This window comes from Cheilinus undulatus, linkage group 10 (genome assembly GCF_018320785.1).
Source record: "Cheilinus undulatus linkage group 10, ASM1832078v1, whole genome shotgun sequence".
In the NCBI taxonomy this organism is placed as follows: domain Eukaryota; kingdom Metazoa; phylum Chordata; class Actinopteri; order Labriformes; family Labridae; genus Cheilinus; species Cheilinus undulatus.
Window position 1 is genome coordinate 29566217 of NC_054874.1, and position 27817 is coordinate 29594033.

Here is a 27817-nt window from a genome sequence, read left to right on the forward strand (position 1 = left end):
CAGCAAGCTGAGTGCATAAAGGTTTAGTGCCCAAAGGCATTCTGGGAAAACTGCAGATTTGTCATAACTCAAATAATTTGAGTAATAACCGTGTTGGCTACGTCTTGATATCTATGGCTGTAACCTTATAAAAACAAGCAATGTGTGTTTAAAAAATGCTTAGAACAGAAACTCATTTAACTTTCTGACACAAGCTTCACCACCAATAACAGTAAATTCCATACTTACTAACAAAACAGGTGGGTAATTGGGTACTTGTAGCACTGCACATGCTCAGACAGGGCAGTATGTGGTCCTTATTTGGACACATTTTTTTTATGTTCCTGGTACACAATTAAAATCAACTGGCCTGAACACATTTTAAAGATGACTTTTAAATAATTAAAATCACTTTAATTTAACACAATTTTGTATGTTATTTTAACACATTTCAAACCAACTTATTTTAACAGTTGTATTACATTATTTTTGCACAATTAAAATCAACTCATTTGAAATGGAGACTGTACATTTTGAAATTAGTCAAAAAATATAAGAAGGATTGATTTACACATTTAAATCATTGAAACAAACGTAATAATTGTACGTTACAATTACTAAGGGTCAAAATCTTTTTTTCAGTGTCTCCCACACAGCTGACACGTTGAGTTTAATGTTGGCACGTCCAGCGTCATGGCGCGCGCTTAATTATCGGCCATACAGATTGGCGTGAATTTCAGTATCAGCCGATACCGATATACTGCCAATTATATCATGTATCCCTGCTAAGATTTACAGAGAATGATCCAAAAAAGAGAAAACATCCAGTGTATGGCACCTCTCTGCAACAAAATATCTTGTTGATGGTGGGGGATGATGACAAGACTAGTTTGAGCTAATAGAACAATATCAACAACTCATAAAAATGAGCCTACAATTATGATGGGCTCACAAGAACTGGACAATAGAAGACTGGAAAAATACTGCCTGGTCTGATGAGTCCTGATTTCTGCTGCAACATTCAAATGTAAGGGTCAACGGGTAAGATTAAAAACAAATCCAAAAAAAACCTTCCAGACAAGCATATGTTCAAAATCACTTTTTCTCTCTAATCCTGATGCTCACTTTGAGCTTCAGCAGATCTTAACTATGTCTTAATCTTCATGTCTTCATTGTTGCCATGTGATTGGCTGATCGGATACTAGATGGACACTTATACCTAATGAAGAGGCCAGTGAATGTGTACTTGCAGTACATCTGTAAATGCCGTTGCTTCAGCCTTCTGCAGCATGTATCTATTATATACTTTTTTCCTTTTTCTATTTCTGAATCTTTCTTCTTCTTCCTATTTCAGTCCCAAATCTTTCAGGCTAGTAACTCTGTAGCCCAAGACTGAGAATGGTGCTAGAAAAAGTCCTTACTGAGATTGCTCTTCATTTTCATTCTCATTTGCATTTGCATATTTTATCTTAGATGTGGTTATCTTATCTTTTGAACAGGTTAAGACTTTGTGTTTTCTTTCCAGTAGTTTCATTTTGTCTGGTATTTCATCCCTGGTTATCAAATATGTATTTTTTAAATAAAATTGATATACAACTGCTCACAAGTGAAGATTTTCAAAAGTTTCTGAAAATTCCCAGCCAGAGTTCCTTGTGAATACTCATCAAAGCTTCAAAATACCTATACTTTTACTTCCTGTAAGATAAAAAAAAATTACCAAAGAAGATTCCAAAAACATCCAACAGGCTAAATAAAAATCCTATGAAAATTCACCGTAAACTGATAATATCTGTAATTTTCTTCTTTTTTTTTTTAAATCAAAACTAAAATTGTATGTGCCAGAAATAGTCTGTTGGTTTTCCTAACATGCCCAAAAACTACCACTGAAAATTTGTAAAAGTTTCAGAAAACTTATTATCAAATTTTCTGAAAATTCCCAGTCAACATTACAAGTGACAGTTCCAAAACTCTTCAGTAAATATTGAAAAATATACAGAAGTTTGCAGAAAATTCTGAATCAAAGGTCCATGAACTTCATAAAATCCCACCATCTAAATTTTCACAAGTCTTAAAGATTCATGGTCAGAATTTCTTAAAATCCCTTTAAATTCCTCTCAAGTTTACAAACATTCCTGGTCAAAATACATGGTGATTCCATTATGAAAATTTTCAACACAAATGCTCAAAACATTCCTAAAAATTACTTTAAAAATGTAATCATAAGATCAAAATTAATTAAAAATAAACACTGATGAAATTTCTTAGAAGTTTCAGAGAAATAAAGAGTTATTTATCTGAACTAGCCATTAAACAGGTGTAGAGTTAAACTGTCTGGTGAGTTTTACTTTACACCCAGCAAGAAAGGAAATAGGTGTTGCTTTTCCATTGTGTTACCTCACAAGACTGAGTCCAATTAATGTTCCTGCTTAAGAGAGGAGCTGTGAGAGGAGCTGTTGATCAGAATGGAAATGTGAGCACAACTTTGGCTAGATTTAGTGTGTGTTTGTTTGTGTGGGTGTGTGTGCGTGGGTGGGGGGGTGTGTGTGTGTGTGTGTGTGTGTGTGTGTGTGTGTGGGGGCATGCCACTACCCTTAAATATCCCTCCAGGAGGGAGAAAATGCTGCTCATGGAAACAAAAAGAAGAGACTAAAGATATTAGTTTACAGGGCTTTTAGAAACCATTTAGACTTTTTCAATTGTATGTTGCAGACTGACGATACAATTGCTCAAATTCTTTTTTTTTTTCTCAATCTATGCTCAGTATCCCAGAATGACAAAGGGAAAACACAATTTCAGATTATTTTTGCAAACTGATTAAAAATAGAAAACTGGATTTGGCAGAAGTATTCAGACCCTTTACTCAGTACTTAGTTGAAGCTCTTTTTTTGATATGGAGCAACAAGCTTATCACCCCTGGACTGGGGGATTTTCTACCATTCTTTTTTGCTAATCCTCTGAAGCTTAGTCAGGCTGGATAGGGACCGTTGGTGGACAGCCTTTTTCAGGTCCCTCCAGAGATGTTTGATAGGGTTCAGGGCTCTGGCTGGGGCACTCTAGGACATTCACAGAGTCGTCTCTTAGCCGCTCTTGTGTTGTCCTGGCTGTGTGATTAGGGTCATTGTCATGCTAGAAGTTGAACCTTCGGCCCAGTCTGAGGTCCTGAGTGTTATAGAACAGGTTTTCATTGAGAATATCTCTGGACTTTGCTCCATTCAACTTCCCATCAGCCCTGACCAGTCTCCCAGTCCCTGCTACTGAAAAACATCCCCACCACATGATGCTGCCACCATGCTTCACTGTTGGGATGGTATTGGGCAGATAATGAGCAATGACTAGTTTCCTCTAGATGGAATGTTTAGAGTTGAGGCCAAACTGTTTCATCTTGATTTTATCCCACCAGAGAATCTTGTTTCTCACAGTCTGAGAGTCCTTCGAGTACGTTTTTGCTAACTCCAAGCGGGCTTTCATGTATTTTGCTCAGTGGAGAGGCCTGTCTAACCACTTTGCCATAAAGCCCAGATTGATGGAGGGCTTCAGAGATGGCTGTCCTTCTGGAATTTTGTTGAAACTCCACAAAGGATCTCTGGAGCCTCGAATAGCTCAAATTGGCTGGTCAACCAGCTCTGTTGTGCCAAACACTCCCATTTTAAATTCAGGGAGGCCACTGTGCCCTTGGGAACCTTCAGTGCAGCAGGACTGTAGCCTTCCCCAGATCTGTGTCTTGCAACGAACCTTTCTCTGATCTCTGCAGGCAGTTTGGGTTTTGCTCTGATCTGCATTTTCAGCGTGATCATCATGTCAAATCAATTTTATTTACTAAAGGTGGACTCCAATCAAGTTTCTAAAAAATCTCAGCAATGATCAAGAGAAATAGGAGGTAACTGAGCTAAATTTCAAGTGAGGGTCTAAACACAATATCAATGTGATATTTTAGGTTTTTGCTTTTAATGAATTTGTAAAAATGTCTAAAGTTTTATTTTCACTTTTCCATTATGGGTTACTGAGTTCCATTGTAGCATCAGTCTGCAATGCTGAATACGCTCTGTAACTTGACTGTGCAGACTGCTTAAGGACTCTTCTCAGATTCGGCTGAACGTTGCAAGGCCTTTTATGCAAGGAACAAGAACTATATTTTTTGTTTGCCAGCAGAAGAAGAGATCACATCTGTGAGAGTAATGATGATAGTGAAAAACAGTTTCTGTGTCCTGCATATATTGCAAGAAATCCAAATCTTTAATTTACATGCATTTAAAAAGCTTTTCTTTTTAATTTGGCTCACAGTGTTCAGAAAAAGACACGCACACGCAGTAAATATTTCATTTTGGCTTTTCATGGCTGAAAGCAGTGTGCTTAATAACTCTGTTTTATCTGTCCTCTCTAACTGAAAGACATTTATTACACTTTCATTTCCTTCAGTCCCTCTGTTCCCACATAAACATCATGTGTCCCTTGGTAATGCAGGTCACCTGCTTCCTTCATGTCTTTATTTTCTGCTCTCTTTTTCAATGTTGACCATTGACAGCTCAAACTACATGAAAACCATTCATCACTGCTTCTTTAACATCATATTAATGGGGGTAAAAAGAGAACATATAGACTCCTTCTTTCTGTCACACATACACATGAATACAGTTAACACACCCAACCTGCTCAGTACGAGCTATCAATCATAGATATTGTCATTATTCACGAGTGTCATCGACAAACCCCTCCTCTCCTCTCTCTCTGCCTTTGTCTCTTTCTTTTTTCTCTTTTTCCTTCTCTCTATTCTCTCTCTCTCTCATACACATACACACACATAGGGGAGATTCATGCATCATAAATCTTATGAATGCCATCTAAAGACTGCTCAGCGCTATGAGAGGGAGAGATGATTGATAGATGTGAGTGTGTGGCGAAAGCGAAGAGGATGGACAGAAGGTTGTAACCAGCAACAGTGGAGTCAAAAGCTGCAGATCAAGGGTCAAACGTATCGAAGGAGGCACAATATGGCCAGGAAGGGAGGAGGAAATGTGGGGGAGGAGGGGGAGGAGTAAGGGAGTAAATGGTTAAAGTGGAAGGGAGAGAAGAGGAAGGAGGAGGAGGAGGAGGAAGGGGGATGCTGCCACAGTGAGGCTAAAGCCATAACTCATCTTTTATTAAAAATAATGAAAAAAACTTAATGAGTTAATAATATCATGGAGAAAGAGATAGAGGAGGAAGGGACAGGAGGACAGAGGGAAGGTAGGGAGAGGAGGAAAGGAAATGAGAGGACAGACAACAGAATAGGGTCAACGTGTGTCTCTTTTTGGTCATTTATTCCAGTTTTCAAAGTTCACATACGAAACATTACAGCAGCAGGGACAATCACAGCGTTCCCCCCTTCGTTCTGCCGACCCAAATCCCAAAGCCTGCCTGGTAATTAAAGGCACTTAACAACCAATTAACAGTGATGAGCTAAATTAGCAGGATATTGTCTCCTTTGACTGGGCTACTGCATTATCAGTGTATTGAAGCAGCCATGAACAAACCTCAGTGGCCCGTGTTTGCATGTAGGCAAATGACGGATTAATTACTATTAAAACATCAGCATCTTAATGAGCTTGGAAACAATTAGAGGGGTCGTTAGCATGTGGAGAGCGGCTGAGAGCAGGGGAAGGGGGGGAGCCAGCTCAAAACAAGAGAGAAATCTTCATTGTGAAGCAATACTGATTAAATGGACGTACGGTCGCACTCATCGCCCAATATCCACGGACCTATTAAATGCATGACATCACCATTTGTCTTTTACACCATCAAGCTACTTTTCTCCTGCTATTATCTTCCCCCCTTCCTCTTCTTCTCCGGCTTCCCCAACTCTCTCTGCCGTCGCTCATAAAAAGCCTTTTTCTTGCTCTTCCATTGCTTTCTCCACTTTTTGCTTTTTAACTCCCTTTTCTTCCTTCCCTCCTTCATGCTTGGGGGGCACAGTCCTGTGAAGGAATTTAATATGCAACTTTTATATGAGAAACCAATCGCATACGTCTGGGTCTATTGGGCTCGCAATCTATCGGCCCGGACGGCTAATGCAATAGAGAGAGCCGGGGCTATTTATCACACGGGGAGCTATCTTTTCCTCTCTCTCTCTCTCTCCCACTCTGCCCTCGCTCTCTCTGTCTTTATTCAAGCCCGGATTCCTGGCTGCCACTAAATCAGGCCAACTATGAGCTATGGCTGCCCAGAGGGCATCTCCTCTTTTATAGGGGGATTTGGATTTTGTATCTACTGGTTCCTCAGTGGTCGTTGAGGCTGTGCTAACGGAAGCTATAAACATTCAACAAACAAAGGCAACAACTTAAATGTCCCTGCGTCCCTGCTGTAATGATCATGAACGTGTAGAGATATATGGGAGATGGAGGATACATAAACCTGATGAATACGATATCATGAGATTTGCAATGATGCTGCAAAGATATGTTTGTGTGCACGTCTGCAGAGGGGAGGCAGAAACTCTCACATAGATCGTACATGCACACACACGGACTTATATTATACTATTACAGTAATGTGTAGTAATTTAAACAACACTACAAATTAGGGATGCATAATATTACTGGTATGATATCAGTAATGGCAGATGTAAAAGTTTCTGCCAATATCTAAGACCGATACATTGCTAGAGTAAAGTAACCAAGTGCATTTACTAATGTTACTGTAATTGAGGAGCTTTTTTGTGTATGGAGGTGTGCCAATTTTTACTTACACAGTCCTAAAGGTCAGGAAGAATGAGAGAGAAGAAGAATGGAATAAATGAACCGTTATTTCAAATCTCTGCTGTCAAATAAAATTAACAGCGTGCATCTATAACAAAGCTATCTGAAAATCAGAGGAAGTACCAGACTATTGTACTCAAGTGAAGTACAGATACTTTGGTTAGAATTTACTTAAGTAGAAGTAAAAGTAATGGTCTATAAATCCACTCAAATAAAAGTAGAACATAGTATAATTCATTTAAAATCTACTTAAAGTATTGAGAAGCTACTTTTGATACTAAAGAAGTTTTCAATGGGAAATATGATCTCTCCTCAAGGTGCAATACCTACACAAGAATATGAATCCCCTACCTGGTTGTTTATTATGAGGTGTGACTCAACCTAAAGTCAACTATGTGCTACTGAATGTCATGTTTTTTGAATGTCAAACTTCTGGCCATTTTCTTGTTGTTGGCAGAAAGCTTGGACCTTCTCAATTTGACTGTGTTTGTTTTTTGCTCAGTCTTTGCTTAGTCAGATGTGATGAAGAACAAACACTTCCCCCAAAATACACTGAGGTAAAAGTAAAAGTAGTGATGTGACAAAAGCTACTCAACTACAATAATATGGGTAAATGTCATTGGTTACTTTCTAATGCTGAAAATAGATCTCCCAAAAAGAGTGGCTCATCTTGCCCCAGAACTTGTCAGAACAAACCACCACCTAGTTTCAAGACCAAGGAACAATCAAAACAGCCCATTTGAGGTTGAGGGAGCTTCTTCACTTGGATGCAAAGTTTGCGATGATTAAGTCACCAACTAACAGATCTGAGATGTCTGATTCACTTCTAAGTAAAGGAGAGCTAATGTAGCATAAAAGAAAGATACAGAGGTATGACTTTTGTTCTTTGTGGTCAATAAGTCAAAACCAAAAAGATCCTTGGCACACAAAGCAGAGTTTTTATTTGTCTTGGCTTGAGATCTTTTATCAATCAAACCATAACTAAAAAAGAAAAACAGTGTTGTCTACTTGGAGGTTTATTAGCCACTACATTTAATTCTACTTTAGTTAAATCAAACCAAGGTTACTGTACTTTTACTAAAGTACATTAGTCTCATACTTTTTCCATCTCGACTCAGCACTTAACAGTGTCGGGTATCATTACTTTTAAAACTTAATAGTTAGATTACTGTGTTACATACTGTAATTTATGGTACTGCGTTACCCACTTCTAAAACTAACGTGTTAGATTACTTCTACATCACTAAAAATTAAACCTTTTTACCAATCATTCCACTAACAAGCGCAGAAACCTTTACAGCTCTTTGATATGCCAACAACAACCTTGTGTAATTGGAAAGGCTGCACAGTTGATTCAGTGAAAACAAAACAGGAGCTTTTAAGGTTATATTAAACTGCGATACTGTCATTTTCCTTTTCATCCAAAAATCCAACATAGAGGGGATAATTCCACAGTGTTATGCCGTCCTCTCTGCCATCTCACTAGCCCAGTTAGCCAGTGATGCACGCCACTGGCACAGCTGTGTTTACCTTCACCTGGCCCAGTGCTACGTGCCAACATGAAAGAAGGATAAACAGTGCAGATGCTTTAAGGAATGTTTTCTTTTCACAGAGGAGAAAGATCATTGAGGATTTTTATTTCATTAACAGATTACTTTTATGAAACTGTATCTACTAACAGATTACTTGTATCAAAAAACTAACAGGTTACGTTCATTGTTACAACAAAACAGTAATCCGAGTACTCTAATAGGTTGATTCCACCAAGCGATCCAGCTCAGTTCGGTGCGGTACGACACACATTTTTTTGCGTTTCCATAGAGCGAAAGTTGGAAAGGGTCCCCAAAAACCGTACCGTACCGTTCCACTTTTCGGCACCCTTCCGTAGGGGTGCCAATCTTACCTATCTGAACCAAAAAGGTGGAACTACACACACAACAATAGGGGCTGCACTGACGTCACGTCAGCGCGCGACTCAGCTGCTCGCCACCAGGCATCAAACACGGAAGTCTGCGCTGTGAGAAGCCGGCGAAAACAGGAGAAAAACGGACTAATGTCTGCCTGAATGGGAAATATTTGGACTCGACGGAGATCCAAACTGTTTCCTAGTCTATGGATATTGGTATCTGGCCACAAATCAAGTTTCCTGACGTTTATCTGGATGATTTTAAGTACACAAAGCAGAGCCCAAAGGCTCACATCAGCCGGATCCATCTGCGATGGATGAGAAACTAAATTAATGCTGAACAGTTCATTCTTATCTACAATGTTACAATGTTACAATGTCATTTAGCAGACGCTTTTCTCCAAAGCGACGTACATTTGAGAGCAAGAACAACACAAGCAATGATCTAGACAAGAAGAAACAACATCAGTATTATCTGTAACAAATTATTAATCTACTTCATACGTTAGGTAACCTGTGGAAACATCACTCTGTGGTTGTTGAACGTGCTCATAAAACTTCAGGCTGCAGACTATTTTAAAACAAAACTAAACTTTCATATTTTGTTGTATCATCTGTTCTAGACTAGATATATTCATATATTAACGTAGCGTTACGACTCAAACCGTCTCTGTACACGTATTCCATCAGCTGAAGATCTTTACTGACAGCGGTTAACATTATTAAAATGTAGTTATATTTTTAAAAAACACTCTCAGCTGAAATAAAGCTGTTTACTGCTTATTCCAACTGATTCCTGTTACTCATCCTTTCTATAACTCTGCGGCTGGACCAGCAGACTCGTGTCTATGACTTCACATGCATGCTTTTACAGCCCCGCCCACCCAAGTGAGAGCACAGGTGTGTGTGGAAACACTATTTTGGGGTTTAGCATACCAAGCCATACCAAACCGAACTGAATCAAACCGGACCCCCTGATGGAAACACGGCTCAAAGGATTGCTTTGTAATGTGTAATCACAACACTGGTACTCAGTACTTTAATTAGATTTTTAAAGTGATTAAGTTTTACTTCTGTTTGAGGTTTATAGACTATAACTTTCACTTTTAAAATGAACATTATGCAAAATTCTGCTGCTATGGAGCCCCTTAACAAAACAGTAACACAATATGCATGAACAGACCAGCACGGTCCAGCTCTGCTCAACTCCACTGTTTACTTCTCGTTTTGAATTGAGGACTCTGTTCAATAAAACGGCTCCTCATAAGGTAGATTTACTAAACAGTAAACAGATGTTTTGTTTTCATTCATACTTTTCTCATGGTGAGGGAGAAATGCACTTAAGAATACACTTCCACGTTCATGCTGGGAGCGGTCCCAGAATGAGTATGTGGTCTGGCATCCAAGGATGCGCTCTGGAATCGCTTCTGGGGGAACATGGAAGTACACTTTTTAGTGCATTTCTTCCTTCATTATTACAGCTTTATGAATAAAAACATAATGTTTGTTATATCGTTTGTAAAAACATCATCATCACCATTTTGATTGAACAGAGTCCTCAATTCACACAAAACACTAAATCCAGTATCAATATGGTACCAGTACCAACAAATCCAATAAACGCCAGTGCAAATTACAACACAAATATTGATACTTCATTTTGACACCTTTTAATATTGAATGAAAGGCAAGAAATATCTAATGGAATTTGTGTGATGTTTGTTTTAACTTGCATCGGTTTTCTTTTCTTATCCCATATTCGACTGGCATCTTAAGAGAGATATTTCTGCGTATCATTTACAATACCCAGACACTTTTATTCTCCCACTGACTTTCAACGCACTTTTTTTTTTCTCTCAAAAGTACAGCTCCATATAAAAAGTATCAATTTAACAGCAGTATAAAGAAAAATCCAAACAACACCTAACCCTTGTGCTAAGTAGTGCAAGTCTCAACTTCCTGGAAATGCAGTGTGGGGAGGGTTCAGAATTAAACCCGCAACCTGCTGTCTCCATGACAAGACATTTCTCAGTACAACCATAAAAATTAAGAATTTATCTGTTTTTGAAAACTTTAGGAAGATTTGAGATACTGTAAGACCTCATTTTAAAAATGTATAAGATAGGAGTGGTTATTTTTTTAATTAATATAGACAATTCATTGCAATAATTCTGCATATTGTATCTTCAAGTAATTTTATACCAAAGTAACTTTTTTTTTTAATGGTTTTAGTCTTGCCAACAAATATCAGCAAAATGTACAACTGTAACGTGTTAAATGAGGTTGTTACACACACACAGTGGCCCCCAGTAAGCCCTAAACATTTTGATTGTAGCCCCAAACATTAAAAAAAACAATCTTACTGTCTACTTCCCTGCTCCTCTCTCAGCTCAGCTGGACTCAGCCTCTCTTTGCACAGGAGACAATTAGAGTTCTTTTTAATTATAAAAAAAAAAAAAAAGATGCGTATCAGTATCGGCTAAAATGAGTTTGAAAAAAATCAGAATATTGGATCTGGGCAAAAAAATAATATGGTGCATCCCCGTTACAAATACTGACACACAGCAGCAGCTCAGCTTCAAAAGTTTCCTCCTGAAAACAAAAGCGACGGCATGCACAGGACGCTGCCCACCTGCAGCAATTAAAATGCCTCTGAAAAACCAAATTCATTTCAACAAATTAGCCCCATTACTGGCCACTGTGTAATCGCTGATGGCAATTAATAAGAAATTAGTCACAATCAGCCCTATATTAACATCTCACCCAGGGGCCGCGGCTGGAAATTAATAACCAGAGATTCATCTCTCTTACTGTCTCTCTGGCTCGATCTCTCTCCCACACACACACACAAACACACACACCTTTGCCCACCTATATTGTTCATGAATCTCCACTAAGACTCTGATTTTTTTCTGTGTGGATCGTCTCATATGATCCACAATCTGCTCGTGTCAGCTAGCCAGCTTCCTCTTTACTGGGGTGTGAAAACCCCCTGAACGACATGTGTGTGTGTCACAGTGTGTGTATGCATTAGTGTGTATTTTCTCACTAGAGTGTGTAAACTCTGTGCAGGTGCTACTGTATGATGAGTTCAGGGGCATTAGGACATATAAGCGTATACAGACAGATATACTGTATATCTGTGCTGCGGTGGATTCGTATGATTGTGTGAAAGGTGCTACACAAATGGGATGGGGGCATCAGTGGAGACTGGGCCCGCCTCTAGGGGTCCTCACACCAATCAGCAGAGCGCACCAAGAATCAATTAACACCAGTGGGAGGGGGCAGAGGGTACGGCACCACACACACGCTCAGACACACTCGGTATCTGCACGCACACTGCCCACACACATGGTACTGTCTGAGGAGATATCCATCACATCACACATTGTGCGATATGCCCATGTGTGGGTCTTTGTGTATGTACCGCGTCCCGGTGTGCCCCGGTCTCTCATGGTGTGAGGTTGGGGAACAGATTGGGGGTCAGCAGGGGGGTCAGGCCAGGGTCACCCCCGTCTGAGTCGAGTTTGTGTGCCACATTCAGTGTGTGTGAGTTTGTGTGTGTAGTAAACGCCTGACCAGCACTTGCGGTGCTCAGTGGCAAGCAGAAGTGAATAAGATGGATGGTGTTGATTCAAAGTACGAATTCATTGCTCCCCTTGAATCCATAGAGAATAAATACATCCACAGAAATTATGAAAGAAGGGACCAAAATGAGCATCTCACATTTCATATTACCTCTCTCTCTTTGTCTCTCTGTGGTGTGAGGACAGCTGCCGGCTACATGAAAACCATTCATCATTGCATCTTTACCATAAAATTATTGACAGATAGGAGGGCAAGGAGCTTTATTGGCTGCGTTTTTACAAGGTCAGACAAAGAGAAAAGTTAGGCATCAACATGAAAACTTAAGCAATAACCAAAGGGCAGACGTTTTTTTAAGGATGCTCAGCTGGGGGAAAAAGAGAGCAAGCAAGGGGAGATATTTCCGCAACAACAGACCAAATAAAGTGATCAAAGAGCGTCTACCATTTGCCCGTGAACGCTCCACCATGAAACCCCACCTCTCCCCTCTTCCTCTCTTTCTCCACACATTGCCGTCCCCATCTGTTAGCCCATTGCACTCGTCCGTCCACTATCAACCCCCCCCCCATCCTCGTTTCCTCCTCCTCTCTGGCCTTCCTACCCTCGGGGAGGTAAGGTGATCTCCCCATGCTGGTGTAAGTGACTGGTATTAGTCTCCTTCTCTGTCTGTCTGTTTGATCCCGGCACTAATGACTCTACAGGGACTGGCCTCTGATAATGGGAAATCAATATAGAGAACAGCGCTCCGGAGTGGCCTCACTTAGCTCTCGCTCTTTCACGCCTCACAGCAAAGTGCCTCTGCGTATCTACGCCATGTGTGTATGTCCGATGTGTGTGAGAGAGTCTATACAGAAGAAGTCTGCGTAAGAACAGGCCAGGGTGATCAAACACATACGATAAGTATTGCAATAAATGTTGTCACAGTACAGTATTTTTAAACTATATTAAAGTCACAAAAAAATCAGACAATATCAACATCAGGTTTGATACCACAGCAACAGAAATAAAGTCCTAGGCACCCATAAAGCCAACATTTTTCATCATGTCTGATGATGAAAACAGATCAGAGTTTGTCTAACTGGTCACTTCTTCAGCTTTGTAAAAATCTCTGATTTGATTTTGCAGCTAGACGTACCAGATGCCAGCATAAAATTCACTGGAAACAAGAGAATTAATTTAGCCAGTGGCTGATGTTTGTTAAAAGGACCGATGCAAACTTTAAACTGATGCATCCTTGCATCCCTGGTAAGCTCCCCCACAGAACTGGCTGACAAACCCAGAGAATGGCCCTCCCAAGCTGTGATTTATTGATGATATTAATGTAGGTGTGTTGGATCAGTAGCAATGGTGCTAGCGTCCTGGCTAACATTTACCTTATTTGGGCTGAAAAGTATGTCAAACTTTGATTAGTTTCTGATTATATTATTTATTTGAATTACATTTTATCCCATTTCAGCACTTTCCACAGATTTTTGCCACTTCTTGTGGCTACTTTTGACCCATTTTGCAGTTTTCTCCCATTTAACCACTTTTAGCCCTTTTTTCCACTTCTTTTAACTACTTTTTACCAAATTTATGGCTTTTTGCCCATTTTTCACCCATTTTTGCCACTTTTAACCCATTTGTGCCACTTTTTATTTTTTTGCCCTTTAAATCCATCTTTGTTGCTTTATGCCACAATTAAAAATATTTCCCATTAAAGTTGTCTCAGTTTCTTCTACTTTATTTTCTGATATCCTGATGTTTGTGTACATCATGGCTTAGCAATAAAGACTTTCATTATTTTCCCAATCATTTAGATCAGTGTGCCCAACCACACTGTTAACATTACCAATAAAAACGTTATTCTGTTTTGAAAAATGTGTTTGCATTTTTAAAAAGCCTATATCATACCACAGCATAAATAAATGAAATTATTTTTTGTTGCTTTCATAAGAGTGGTTATAATCCAGGTTAGAAACAAATAGGGTTATCGCATCTTAATTTATCAATGGACCATGATTTTGCTGACCTCCATGGGCCCCAAATTTGGCTGAGCCCTAAAAGCCCTCCCCTTTATCCCCCCTTATGAGCGGCCTTGATCCCTCGTAATTTCATACTTTCAATTACCAAAAAATGTGGGTAAACACTGTCTTAATAGCAAATGTATTTTTGTTTAGCTTTTGAATGCTTTGATATTTTCAGTTATTACAATGGCAGAGATTGTACTGTGTAAATCATGTGGTGTCAATATCTATCAAAGAATCAAACATTTTGACAAACCTGTTGCAATGACTGTACAATAAATCACAGCTCCAGTATCCATTGGGTGTTCAGTATGTTTTACACATCTTCAGTGTGAGCAATCCTAAATACAAAATAATTTTGATACAAAAATGTTGGCATTCTAAAAACCAAATTGGATATTTGAGAAGATTTGGTATCCATGATCTGCAGATGTAGGCTAAATAATAATTTAAACTTTGCACTTAATGAGTCAAGTGGCACTCCTTCAGAGGTTTGAGGATAGGGATGGGTTGGGAACTGTATTGTTCTTGCTCTGTTTTTCACTATGTATTCAGCTAATATGGAATAGGTAACCCTAGGCAACCCACCTTAAGGATGCCGTAGGCCCTGATGTCAGGCCTTTGACAATTGTTATTTGTTTAAAGGCAAAAATGTTTTTTGTGGATTCTGATTTCTTAAATGAAAATATCTGAGCAAAAAAAAGAGATATGCACAATGTTATTGGCATGACATTGTTGATGGCTTATTAGCCAAAAGTCAATTTTCAGTATTGGTACATACAAAAATGTCTGCTGGTATTTACAGCTGAGGTTGCAAGAGAGACACAAGGTGTTCTTTGCTATTACAAAAGGTGTTTATATATGTGTTTCTGTACTGGCCCTGTAACCACTGTGCCAACTTACTGCTAATGCTAACTGATGCCACAACAGTGTGAACATATGGTCCATAAACCTGACAGCCATGCTGATTAGATAAATGTTTCAGGTGGCTGTGATAAGGTTTACAAGATATGTTAAAAACATGCATTGTCCAACAACACTGGTCAATACTGACATAAAGCTATGAAGTGTAACAAATAAGCAAAAATTAAACAGTGCATTTTCACTAAATTAACACATTTTGTATATCACTCACTTCTTCATTTTACATAATGTGTTTACTACTTGTTTCTTCTGGATCTAAAATAATCTGAAAAGCTCTTTTAAACACCACATTGGCACCATTAAATCTGAGGGTGGTTGATAGCTAGCTTTAGTATTTGACTGCATCAAAGATGGCCCTTAAACTCAGCAGACCAGAAGAAGGTTCACCTCCTGAGCTGCAGACAAATGATTGTTTTCCTTTTTTTTTACAATAAAGCTAAACTTTGGTAGTGGGTTTCCTATCTTGATAACATTAAAACTGGATGATATAGGTGAAGTTGGTGGTAAATGTATAGCATTTGTACATAAAATATTTTATTTGCAATAAAGATCTGGCTGTACAATTTTTTTAATGCAGATGTTTTTACTATGATGATGATGATAGGATTTATTATGCAGCCTGAGGCAGGAATGAATGAAGGACTTGTGTATGTTGTTTAGATGGATTCACTTTTCATGTTTTTAATTTAAATAAAGATCACTCGACATCTAAGGCTGAGCAAACTCTGCCGTTTACAAAACATTTTAAATGCATATGAGATCAAACCAAAGCTAATGGAGAGTTGACATTTTTGGGGTCATCCGACAATAAAATGCATACGTGGCTTTCTATACATGTGCGTGTGTGTCTAATCTGTCACACTCCTGTGCCTGGGGCCAGACAGGTGGGGCTGGTGGCATGAAGCTGGCTGGTACCCCCCCTTTCTACTCTCCTCAAACCCTCCACCCTGAGGGGCCAGAAGGCCCCGCGAAGCAGGGGGCTGGAGTAGAGCTCTCTCTGCCAGGCTCCACAGCACTAAGGCTGGTGGCAGCTGGTCCTTCTGTCCCTCCCTCCCTCTCCTCTTCCTCCTCTCCCCCTGCCTGAGCGCCCTGCAGGCAGGCAACAGGAGGGGTGAGGAGGTCAAGAGGCAGGAGAGAACGGGTGGAATGGTGGCGACATGCCGGATAATCGGCTTTTATGAAGCGGAGAGGACACAGACAGGGAGAGATGGGGAAACACGGCTCTGACACAATGCAACTGGCTACAAGAGGTAATGAATTAACACATTAGCAGCACGACCAGGGGCGTTCAGGAGCGCTCAGCTGCTCTTAAACACAAACCCACACTGGCACACGCACATAAATCAGTCATAAGTCATTAAAGCAAAAGCAAACACACTCACTAATTAATTACATCAGTCATTTTGTTCATGACAGATCCCTCAGAAAGCCTCTGAAAGAGTCTCTACAGGAAGAGATACTTTTACTTAAGAAGGGATAAAACCGAGATTAACTCTTCCAAGTAAAAGCACACACATAAAGACAAGACAATGCAATGGGAATCCTCTTGTCCAAACTAAAGCCATGTGTTCAATTATCATCAACCCCAAATGATCCCCATTAATGCTTTAACTCTTTAACTCACGTCTCAAGCTAAGCCATCCATCCATCCTATTTTTCCTCTCTGCTCCGTCCATCCCTTTAATTCATGTCTGTGCGGTTACTTATTTCCCTCTCTCGCTCTCTTCCTCCTCTCCCTCCCTCCCTTGACTTTTAACCAGCGTGAAGAGGCAGCCATGCATTCAACCATCAGACAGGCTAACATGGTCCACCCTTGCACACAGACACGCACACACAAACAGAGCATATTGTTCCTCGAGTGTAACAAGAATGTGATGTTCACTGAGACAAATGTCGACCATATAAGGGTGTCTATGTGGTTGCATGTGAATCCTGATACTTGTATACAAATCTGTCGTGTAAGCTTTTTTCTTGCAGGAAAATCACACAGAGTCGTTCTACTGGATGCTGTTTGAATTTAATCTCAATCACAATTAGCCGCTAAAACTTTAAAAAACAACTTTGCAGTTATGAGTAAAGATGTGAGTTGTATAAACTCACTACAATATCATGTGATTGAGTTAACAGTGATTATTATTTTCTATAATTCTGTTAGGCACAGAATTGAAGTCAGGTATGAATAAATTTGTTCAGTCTCAAGTGACTAAAACATCCCAGAAATCCCGTTCCTTATTTTCAATACATGTTAGGGTACTTTTTCATTTCGAGGTTCTGTAGTTTAAGATAAAAACGTTTATGTCTTTTTTAAAAATTGCACCGATAACAAAAAAGGTCTTTTTAAAATCTTTGGTTTAAAATAAACTATGGATTTTATAGCAAATGCCAAATCAAATTAAAACATGTACAAATAGACAAAATTCTAAAAGCTAACAGAACTGCAGCAATTAATCACATTTATACCACTAATATTAGGAGGACTGTATCACAGGTAGAGTTAATAATGATAGTAATGAAGTGTTGTAAAATAATGTATTCTGAATGGCATAGGAACTAATAACAAGCCTTTGAAACAGCGACATGGAAAAGACTGGACATGTGCATATCTTGGTAGGCAAAGACAGGCACAGGAGGAGAGACTGAGAGTAGACCGCACTTTTACAAATCAAACTCAGATGGTGTTGATCTTTTGGACAGATAAAATAATGAAAAGCCAAGAGCAAAGGGAATTTTTAGCGCAGCTCTTTTAAATTTATAAAGCTACTATTAACAGCTGTGTGATGGCGTCAGAGAATCAAGTTTTGTCCTCCTGTAACCAGTTGAAATTAGCATAAAGTTTTAAAAGCACTTCATTTATTTTCATTAACTATTTTTTATGTTCGGTCTTAATAAACAGCTTTAAATGTTCAATGTTCATTGTCTCTGTGTTTGCTATGTTTAGTGTCTCAAGCTTCTAAGCATTTATGGTGTTAATGACGTCATTTATCCATCTTTTGCAATATTTTCGCACTGATTACAATTTATCTGCTTTCTACTCACCTCACATCTTTGAGAAGGGAGATCCTGAGGCTGCTGCCTGCAAGCCTGCAGACAGGTACTATCGGACATCTTCATCTGCGTCACTTCTTCAGCTACTGTCAAGAAACAAGAGAATTGAAAATCAGATAGTGCCTTCTCCAAGTTTATAAAAGTGACTCTCAATAACTTTTTTTGTTTCATCAGCATGAATTGTACATATCTGTGTCCAGTTTTAATAGGGATGTCACCTTTGTGTCATATTTTGTGTTTTGATATCAACTGGTTGAGAGGTGGGTCCTTCTACTAAAGCTGCTCATACACTTAAAGATTATCATATCTTAATTAACTTTAAAACTGTGGGAGACCACAGACATATGGACAGGTGTGAACCATTTTTTGTCTTGAAACCCTCAGAATGCACCCATTAAACCAGTGGTTCTGAACTGGTCTATGATATAAAAAACACTAAGTGGACATACACACATGCATACATTTTTAGGTTTTCCTGTGATTACCTGTAAATTTTAGCCATTTTCCCAGATTTAAATCTCCTTTCCCCCACATGAAAGATGGTTTTCCAAAGATAATTCGGATTTTCTCAAGAAATGTCTACATTTCCATGCTGTCTTGGGAAAAAGGAGTAAAATTAAATGTATGCACACAGGTCCTTATATAATGTTGTACCTTATTACCATGTTTTTTTGTCCTGTCTCTATGTTCAGAAATGTTTTGTTCTAATTTATTTAGGGTCCAACTTGCAAAATATTTCATAAAGTAAATTTGAGTGATTGAACATTTTTGAATTTTGGGTTGCGATTACTCATTAGGAGGTGCTGGCGGATCCTGATGCCTAACCAGTTGAGAACCACTGTCCTAGACAGGCAGTCCAACCTTGACTGAAAACATAAAACATGTTTGATACAATGTCAGGTCAGGGAGAAACCAATGACACGCCTCTCCGATTATCAGAGGGGCTAAAACTTTGTTATAAATCATGTAGTCTGTGGCCAGCCTTATCATTGCAGTTTACTGCAACCTACAAGCTGAAGAGTAAACTTATAAAGGAGCACAAAAGTCATTCTGATGCAATCAACAACAGACTTTTACTGACTTTGTTCAACAGAGCAGTACGGAGACCTTCCAAGGAGCAATGCCACAAGTATCCCAGGACAAGTGAAGTATACAATGTGATGAATTATTCATTGTACAGGAATCCTAAGTAGCGATGCGTTATAGGGGTGCCAGAAAAAAATGGATTCACATCAGAATCACTTATATTAATGTATATAATTCTGAATAGATTCAAAATTTCCAAGAATTGATACCTCTAAATGTACTGTGTTACATCCTGGGTGCATTTTCAACTGCAAACCTGCCTCAAGTATTTTCCTTTGTGTGCTGTCTCAGACACAGATGTTGCAGGAGGGTGTACGGCTTGTTAGCAGTTCTATTAGCATTAGCAGAGCTAGCTCTTATTGCTGTGTCTGACAAACATACTTACTGACTTCACTGTCTCTGGAGCCTTAAGTTATTCAGCCAGTCCTGTTTTCCCAAAAGAAAAGTTTGAATACTCACTGGATTCTACAATCCCAGGAAGGGGAAGCCTGACCTGATTTATCTGCTTACTGTGCTAAACAGTAGTAATGTAGCCACTTCAGGAATGGTTTATATGCCTGAACTCACACCGTACATCCACTCACCTGTATAATATCAGCCAACAACTGCTGACCTGCACAGACGATAAAAATAACTGGACCTATCTTCTGGTTTCACATCAGTGACTGGTGTGACGGTTTATCCGCAGTTTGCATACAAAGAACACATTGGAGTGGATGATGCCATCCTCTACATGCTTCACTGTGCCTGGTCTTATCTGGAGGAACCTGGCGTTTATGTGAGAATCATGTTCTTTGATTTTTCAAATGCATTCAACTCCATCCAACTCACCATACTCAAAGACAAGATCATGGAGATGGGAGTGGATCCTTCCTGTGTTTCTTGGATCACAGATTACCTGACAGGAAGGCAGAGGTGTCAAGTAACTAAGTACAAATAACAACAAAAACAACAAAAAAAAACAAAAAACTATCCAGATAAATCGCACCATCCAGATAGAGTGAATTTGATTGTGGCTGGATGAGAAGTATAATACCATTCTGACACCAATTGGTTTGTACGCAATCCATCGCACCTGTGCACGATACAAATCACGTCACACTCCAGCAAGGAAATAGCAGACGAATGTAGCCTAGTACAAAGATGTCCGTGGCAGAGACTCAAGAGAACTGGAGCGAAATGTCCCAACCAAGCACCAGCGAGGAGGTTGGTAGTACACATATATGGTTAATGAATGTATTTGCATTGTACAAAATGCGTTCATTTTCAATGGGTACAAATGCAGCTGAAACAGGTGCATCTCAAATTTTTCAACATTAACATCTTAATATAACATTATAGTCATTATGGCCTTTAGAAAAATGTGTTTTTTAGGGAGGTGGGGTAGTGCATTATAGGCCCCTGTGGTGCATCCTAAGCTTTTGTCTTGAATGGCATTTTGTCCCCTTACATTACTTTTACTTTTATACTTTTAGTAGTTTTGAAACCAGTACACTTTTACTTGAGTAAAAAGCTTGAGTTGATTCTTCAACTTCTACAGAAGTCTTTTTAAACCCTAGTATCTATACTTCTACCTGAGTAATGAATGTGAATACTTTTGACACCTTTGTCAGGCTGGGGAACTGTGTTTCTGTGACACTAATGAGCACTACAGGGGCTCCACAAGGGACAGTCCTTGCTCCATTCCTGTTCAGACTTCAAATACAGCACTGAGTCCTGCCACACCCAGAAATACTCGGATGACACTGCTATCATGGCATGTATCAGAAATGGCCAAGAAGCTGAATACAGGGATCTGATAAGTGCCTTCAGTGACTGGAGTCACAAAAACTGCCACCTACTAAACACCTCAAAGACAAAGGAAATGATCACAGATTTCCGCAGATCCAAACCCCCTCTTCAACCAGTGAACACTTGTGGCATGGACATCGAGATGGTGACATCGTATAAATATTTAGGTGTACACCTGGATAATAAATTGGACTGGTCTAAAAACATAGACTTCATCTACAAAAAGGGGCAGAGCCGCCTCTTTTGCCTGAGAAGACTCGGATCAATAGACATCTGCAGTAAAATGCTACCGATGTTTTATCAGTCTGTGGTGGCAAGTGTTCTGTTTTATGCTACAGTCTGCTGGGGAGGCAGTGTAAAACACAAGGATGCAAGGCGTCTGAACAAACTGGTGAAAAAAAGCTGGCTCTGTGGTTTGAATCAAGTTGAACTCATTGGAGGATGAGGCGGAGAGATGCACAAGAAGGTGGAGGCCATTCTGGGGAACATGGCTTATCCACTTCATATCACCCTAAAAGACCAAAAAAACAACAGTGGTAGACGGCTCCTCTCTCTTCGCTGCAGGACGGAAAGATATAGAAGATCTTTCATACCCTCAGCAATCAGACTATATAATTCTACCATAAACAGATGAGACTCCAGACAAATGAATTTCCCTTCGGGGATTAATAAAGTTATTGTATTGTATTGTATTGTATTGTATCTAGTGACCATGTTAACTAGTGAACAAATGCATCTGAATTAATAACGGAAATGGAAAACTTAAAGAGTCCTTTGTTTAGTTTTTCAATAAATTAATCTCTCTTAAACATATTCTACACATAACAGAAAATGTTCAGTGTTTTGACAATATTGTAACTACAGCAACTGCTGACACTTTCAGCTGGAACATCACCAGTTAGCACTGTCACCTGTTAAAACATAACACCTGCTCTCCAAAAACATCAATAGTAAAGGCTTTAGATTTATGATTGTTTCTCTTCTGATGATTTTCTAAAAACTGTCCACACATTCATGTACAGTGCTTAACAAATTTATTAGACCACCTGTCATAAAAACAAGAAAACATAAATATTTTAGAAATCTTTCAAAAACTTGTTTAAAACTTAAAATGTTATTGTTATTTATTTGGCAAATAGCAAACTGAAACAACTGAATAGTCCTTTTTCCACACATAATAACCAAAAAACTTAATGTTTTGTATGGCCTCCTTTGGCCTTGATAACAGCTTGCATTCTTGCTGGCATTGTTGTACTTTTCCACAGTCTCTTTTGTTATTGAGTTCCAAATAGTTTCTAGCTGTTCCCACAGACTTGCTGTAGATGAAACTTTTGTGCCATCAATCTTTGAATCTACTAAATCCCGAATTTGTTCAATAGGATTCAAATCCGGACTTTGACTTGGCCAGTCCATCAGTTCCAGTACTCCAGATTCCTTTTTCTTGGTCAAATAATCTCTGCACTGCTTTGAAGTATGCTTGGGGTCATTGTCTTGTTGGTATATGAACCCACGACCAGTCAGATTTAGTCCAGAAGGGATTCCATGATGCACTAAGATGTTGTGGTAGACGTTCTTGTTCATGATACCGTCCTTTTTCACTCATTTGCCCACGCCGTATCCACAAATGGAACCCCATACCATAATGGAATCTCCACTGTGCTTCACTGTGGGTGCATCTGGCATCAAAACGTTCTCCAGCTTTTTTGCGGACATAAACACGATGATGCTGACCAAAGAGTTCAAACTTGGAATCGTCCGTCCAGAGTACCTTCTTCCAGTCATCAACAGTCCAATGTTTGTGCTCCCTGGCAAATCTGAGGTGTTTCTGGATGTTTGCAGGCCTCAATAATGGCTTCTTAGCAGCTATTCTTCCCTTTAAGCCTTGTTCCTTTAGTTGTCTGCTTATGGTCATTCTGGTGACTTTCTCAGACTCTGATCTAGAAGCATTCATCTCTGTCTGAAGATCAGCAGTGGTCTTCCTTCTGTCTCTAGTTCTTCAAATCTTGAGGTGTCTGACATCTGCTTCAGTTAATTTTGGTTTCCTGCCTCTTCCTTGGCGCATTTTGTAAGTCCCAGTCTCGGCAATTGACTCCAAAGCAGACTTGACCACACTGTGAGAACACTTAATGTCTTTCCCTATTTGTCTCAAAGAACATCCAGCATCATGAAGTGCTTTAATGCGGACTCTTTCATTTTCTCTGAGCTCTCCATGTTTTACCATTTTGAACAGGAATGAGGGATTTCAAACTGAATCCACCCAAATTTGAGCCGGCTCACTGGGCTTCTCTGAGAAGTCAGAAATTAATCAAGAATAACATTCAACCACTAAAACTCATTTTTCTGTTCAGGAATGCAAGTAAATAACTATAATTTGACATATTCATCAAGAAATAATAATGTGCTTTACTATTGTTTCAGTGTTTTTGTAAATCAGTCAATTTGAAAATTCATGGATAACAATAATAATTATATTTTAGCATTAAAAATATCTTTTTGGTTAAAGAGCTTCTACATATTGATGTATTAACCATTGCAGAAACATAAAAAATGATTTTGGTAATTACCAATGCTGTTAATTTAGGGCAGCTGTGGCATAAACCTTACTTTGGGTGGTAGTCTAATAAATTTGTTAAGCACTGTATATTAAAACATTTTGCAATTCAAGCAAAAATCACAGTTATCTTTGCCTTACTGCAATTAGCTGATTAAAGTCAGCACAAATATGCTGAAAAGGCATTATTTTGAGTACATTTTTTAAGCTTTGTAATGTCAAATAATTACATACAGCCCCTTAACACACAACAGACTGGAGCAGATGCTGAAATTCTCTCTTTATAAGAAATATGGAATGTGTTGTGAATCGGGAATCGGTTTGAATCAAAAATTGATTTTGAGTCGAATTGTGATCCAGGAATTGAAATTGGACAGAATCATGAGATACTTAAAGGTTCACATCTCAAATGCATGAGATTCGATTTTTGCCTATATCTTACGCGCTGATGTTAAGAAAATCAATCTAGCCGATACCAATATCAATACTGATATATGAATTTAGTTCAGACCTAAAACTTTGGTTCTCTAAACACACTTTAAATTTTAAGTATGCACACAGAAGCAAACTTTCATCCTTAGAGCAAACTTTAAAGATTAAGGAATGAGGATGAACAAATGAAAAGACTTCAGGAGTGTCGATCCTGCATAAAACTTGACAAACTCATTCATACTAGTGATGCACAATATTATCGGCATGATATTGGTATTGGCAGACATTAGATAAACAGTTTATTATCATAGGTTGACATGAAAATTTCTACCAATATTTATAACTAATGTAGCGACTATAACATTCATATGAACAAATAAATCCACTGATTTTGGCAGAACCACCAGACTTATGTCAGATAAAGGCTTTTTCTTTTCTCATACTCATTCCTTCAATTTTAAAGTGCGTTTTAAGGAATTAGGTCTCATCAACATTTATATAGGCTATCATAAAGGTTTAAGTATTGGCAAAAATTAATGTCTACATATTTGCATATCAGCAAAAAAGCAATATCATGCATCCCTTACACATACAAACAATATTGTTTGTCAATATATCTGTTGTGTCTGCAGATGTTTTCATGTCTGCAGAATCACTGATTCGCTTTTTAACCTAATATCTGCTGATAACGATATCATGTAGGTGATAATGTGCATCCCTACATAACACAGTTGTTATTAGATGGAAAAAATGATTAAATCTAATCATACACTTTGATTTCAATGCTGGATTAATATTTTGCAATTCAAGGGACTCAGAACAAAGTTTGTGGGTTTTTTAAAGATATATTTTTGGGCTTTCATACCTTCATTGACAGATGAGAGCAGTGGACAGAATTCAGAACAGGGAGGAGAGAATGGGGGAAAGATATGCAGCCATTTCAGGTGGAGTGCCAACAGCAGCTTAACTAGGCGTTTGGATATCTGATATTTTCATTATATATTGTATTTTTAATAAATATCAGCTGCTGATCAATTTGGGTATCCCTATTTTTTTATTTTAATTCACACTATTGTCCTTCACAACTAAAGACACTCCTTAGGATGACAGTTTTTCTTCCTCTTTGTGCATGCAGAACCTTTTTGACCTTTAAAGCCATGTTTGGGTGTTTTCTCTGTTTTAAGTATCTGGTGGATGAACTGCATCTTCAGTTCATAAAGCAGTTGTCCAGTGACAGCCCCAGGATGACGATGATGATGGCCCTGACCTGCTCCCTGATGGGGGATCCCATTCCTCTCTTCTCATCCAACAATCCCACTGAGCATGTCAATATGAAACTCTATCTCCTACACACACACAGACACACTGAAGCTAGCTGTGCCAAAGCTAGGCTATCCCTCCCATTGACTAGACAGGTTTATATTGATAGGATGAGCCTGTAAACTGCTGCATCTGTGCGTGAAGAAGACGCACGGCGTGGCGTGGAGACAGAGAAGTGTAAATTAGACCAAATCAAGTCTCCCAACAGTAAAACACATTTGCACTATATTGCTCTCAATGTGAGCGTGATTTAGTGCACGCGCTCTGTTGTATGTGTGGCTGAAGGAAAGCAGGCTGTAAAGCTTTGTTTAGCCAACTCTAAAGAATCCACAGCCTTGTAAATGTTGTCAGATGGCCGATGCCAGTGTCTTTCAGCTTAATACTACCTATATTAAATAGTTTAAATATTTCATAAGGGCGGTTTTTAGAGCGAGGGAGGGGAAATCGTTAGCTGCGGTAAAGTTTCATTAACTGGTCCCCATTTCGCTGCGAGGCAAACTCATCTCCTCTTATTGTAATAAAACAATCTCTCTCTCTCTCTCTGCACTCATCTCCCTCTCTGCACCGCCTCTCTGCTTCTCTTTTACATCATAATAATACACTACATCCCCTTTAAATGCACTATTACTTACCGCTGCCTTTTCATATTGTAACATCACGGGCACTTTAGCGACAATATAAAAGCGTGTCATTCATTATTCAGAGGCAGCCGGCCTCGTCCCCCTTTTAAAAAGTCAGGCGCGCTGCTGAAATTGATAACGGCGAAGAGACGCGCAATAAAAACGCAGCCCCCGGGTACCGAGCTGCAGCCCAGACCCCCGATTATGCAGATCAAGTGGTAATTTCTCAAACAAATCGCACTCTTTCACTCTTTTGTTGTCGTTTCTTTTTGGACTTTTGGAATCGGGGTGTCAGCATTTACATCGCCTGTGGATAAAAACGAGGATTGATGCGCATCTTAATTGTTCGTGCGCGCTGCAGGCTCTCCAAAAAGCACCATCTAAATATTTGGGCCCAAACGAGATCACCTAAAGCCTGCCTTTGAAAGTGAGAGTGTGTGTTTTTGTAAGTGGACTCTTGGTATCCATTACTTTTTAGCCTTTCTGCTGTAATCACGAAGCAATGAAATGATCCGACTCTGGATGTAGACAATCAATAAATCCTGGAGGAGGAGGGGGCCGGGGGGGGTCCTCCTGGTGGTATCCCGGTAGGTCAGAGCTAATGTGTCATAATCGCTCATAATCATTGGATTACACCGGATTACTAACACTCAACATCTGCAAGCACTGGGACCCCGTCTGCTCCGTGCAGGCTGATGGACGCCACAATGATCAACTTTGATCAAACTCTAAAACACATCCTACAATGAGTGCCCGTGGTATTTCAAGATTGTTTGTTTTATGATGTTTCTAAAAGATTTGTAAAAATAAATCAGAACTGATTTTGTGGAATAGATTCTTAAGCAAATGTCAGGAGGAGAAACATAAAAATGTCCACAAAGCTGACAGCTATAACAGACCAATTCTCCCCCATCAAAAGCCACCGGTGAGCTCACATATGGCGGTTTGAAGCGGCCAACACTCAGTCTGTCCATATTGCCAAACAAACACCTCGGGCCTTGTCCCATCTCATATTGCTTTATAAGCCTTCACCGAGAAGGGAGAGAGCCTTTTTTCATATTTATTATTTACTGCAGTAAGCCTGCATTTTACTGCGATTTGGTAGTCTATTACCTTAAAAATACGATCTAATTAATTGCATTTTATTTCGAAATGCTTTAATGCAGTAAGAATATTCAGACTTCTTCAGTCCTTCACAGATGGCAAGACAATAAAGATGATAAAAGTGGCAAAAAAGAGCAGCAATCTCAGAAATAAATGATACTTATTTCACATTAAAGCTTTTCACCTGATGATTAATGATCAGGTCGAGCAGATCCTTTAAAAGCCTACAAATATAAACCCTGTTGTCACTAAATGAATATGTTGGCCATTAGTTTGTTAAAGCACTGTAATGTGATCGCTTAAAAAGCCACCTGCCGCAACCGAAGCCCACGCACATTTGTCTGTCCCTGAGACAAGTTAGTGGAAATGTGATTATCCGGTCACTTTGGGCGCCTGTTACATTGAATCTGAGCGGTTAGCAGCTTCCAGAGCCTGGACACTTTATCTGGAGTAGCCCATGGCCTTCCCCTGTCAGGTCATTTAATGTGGAGCTGGCTACCAGGAACAAATAAGGGCCACGGAGTGATTTTCCACGCGCAATGGGTGCTGGTGATTCACTGCCAAATGTACCATCAGGCTGCTGTCCTTTTATTTTAAAAGGGAGAGGCGATGGCTTCACGTGCGTAATTACGCACGACTTAAATCAGAGCATCGCTTTGACACTTTTATTTCATAACATCTCGACACAAAACATGTTCAATTAAAGCTGCAATTTTTCATTAATAATATTTTTGCGG

The 27817-nt window shown here is 39.2% G+C and overlaps 1 protein-coding gene across 1 annotated transcript in view; it reads right to left on the bottom strand.

Annotated features, from left to right (window-relative positions):
• LOC121515909 (dedicator of cytokinesis protein 2-like) overlaps positions 1-27817 on the bottom strand; it is a 247197-nt gene that overhangs the window by 216830 nt on the left and 2550 nt on the right. Inside the window, exon 2 of the mRNA XM_041796853.1 lies at positions 18168-18262. Within this exon, the coding sequence (XP_041652787.1) occupies positions 18168-18262 (95 nt within the window). The remainder of the gene's footprint in view (positions 1-18167; positions 18263-27817) is intronic.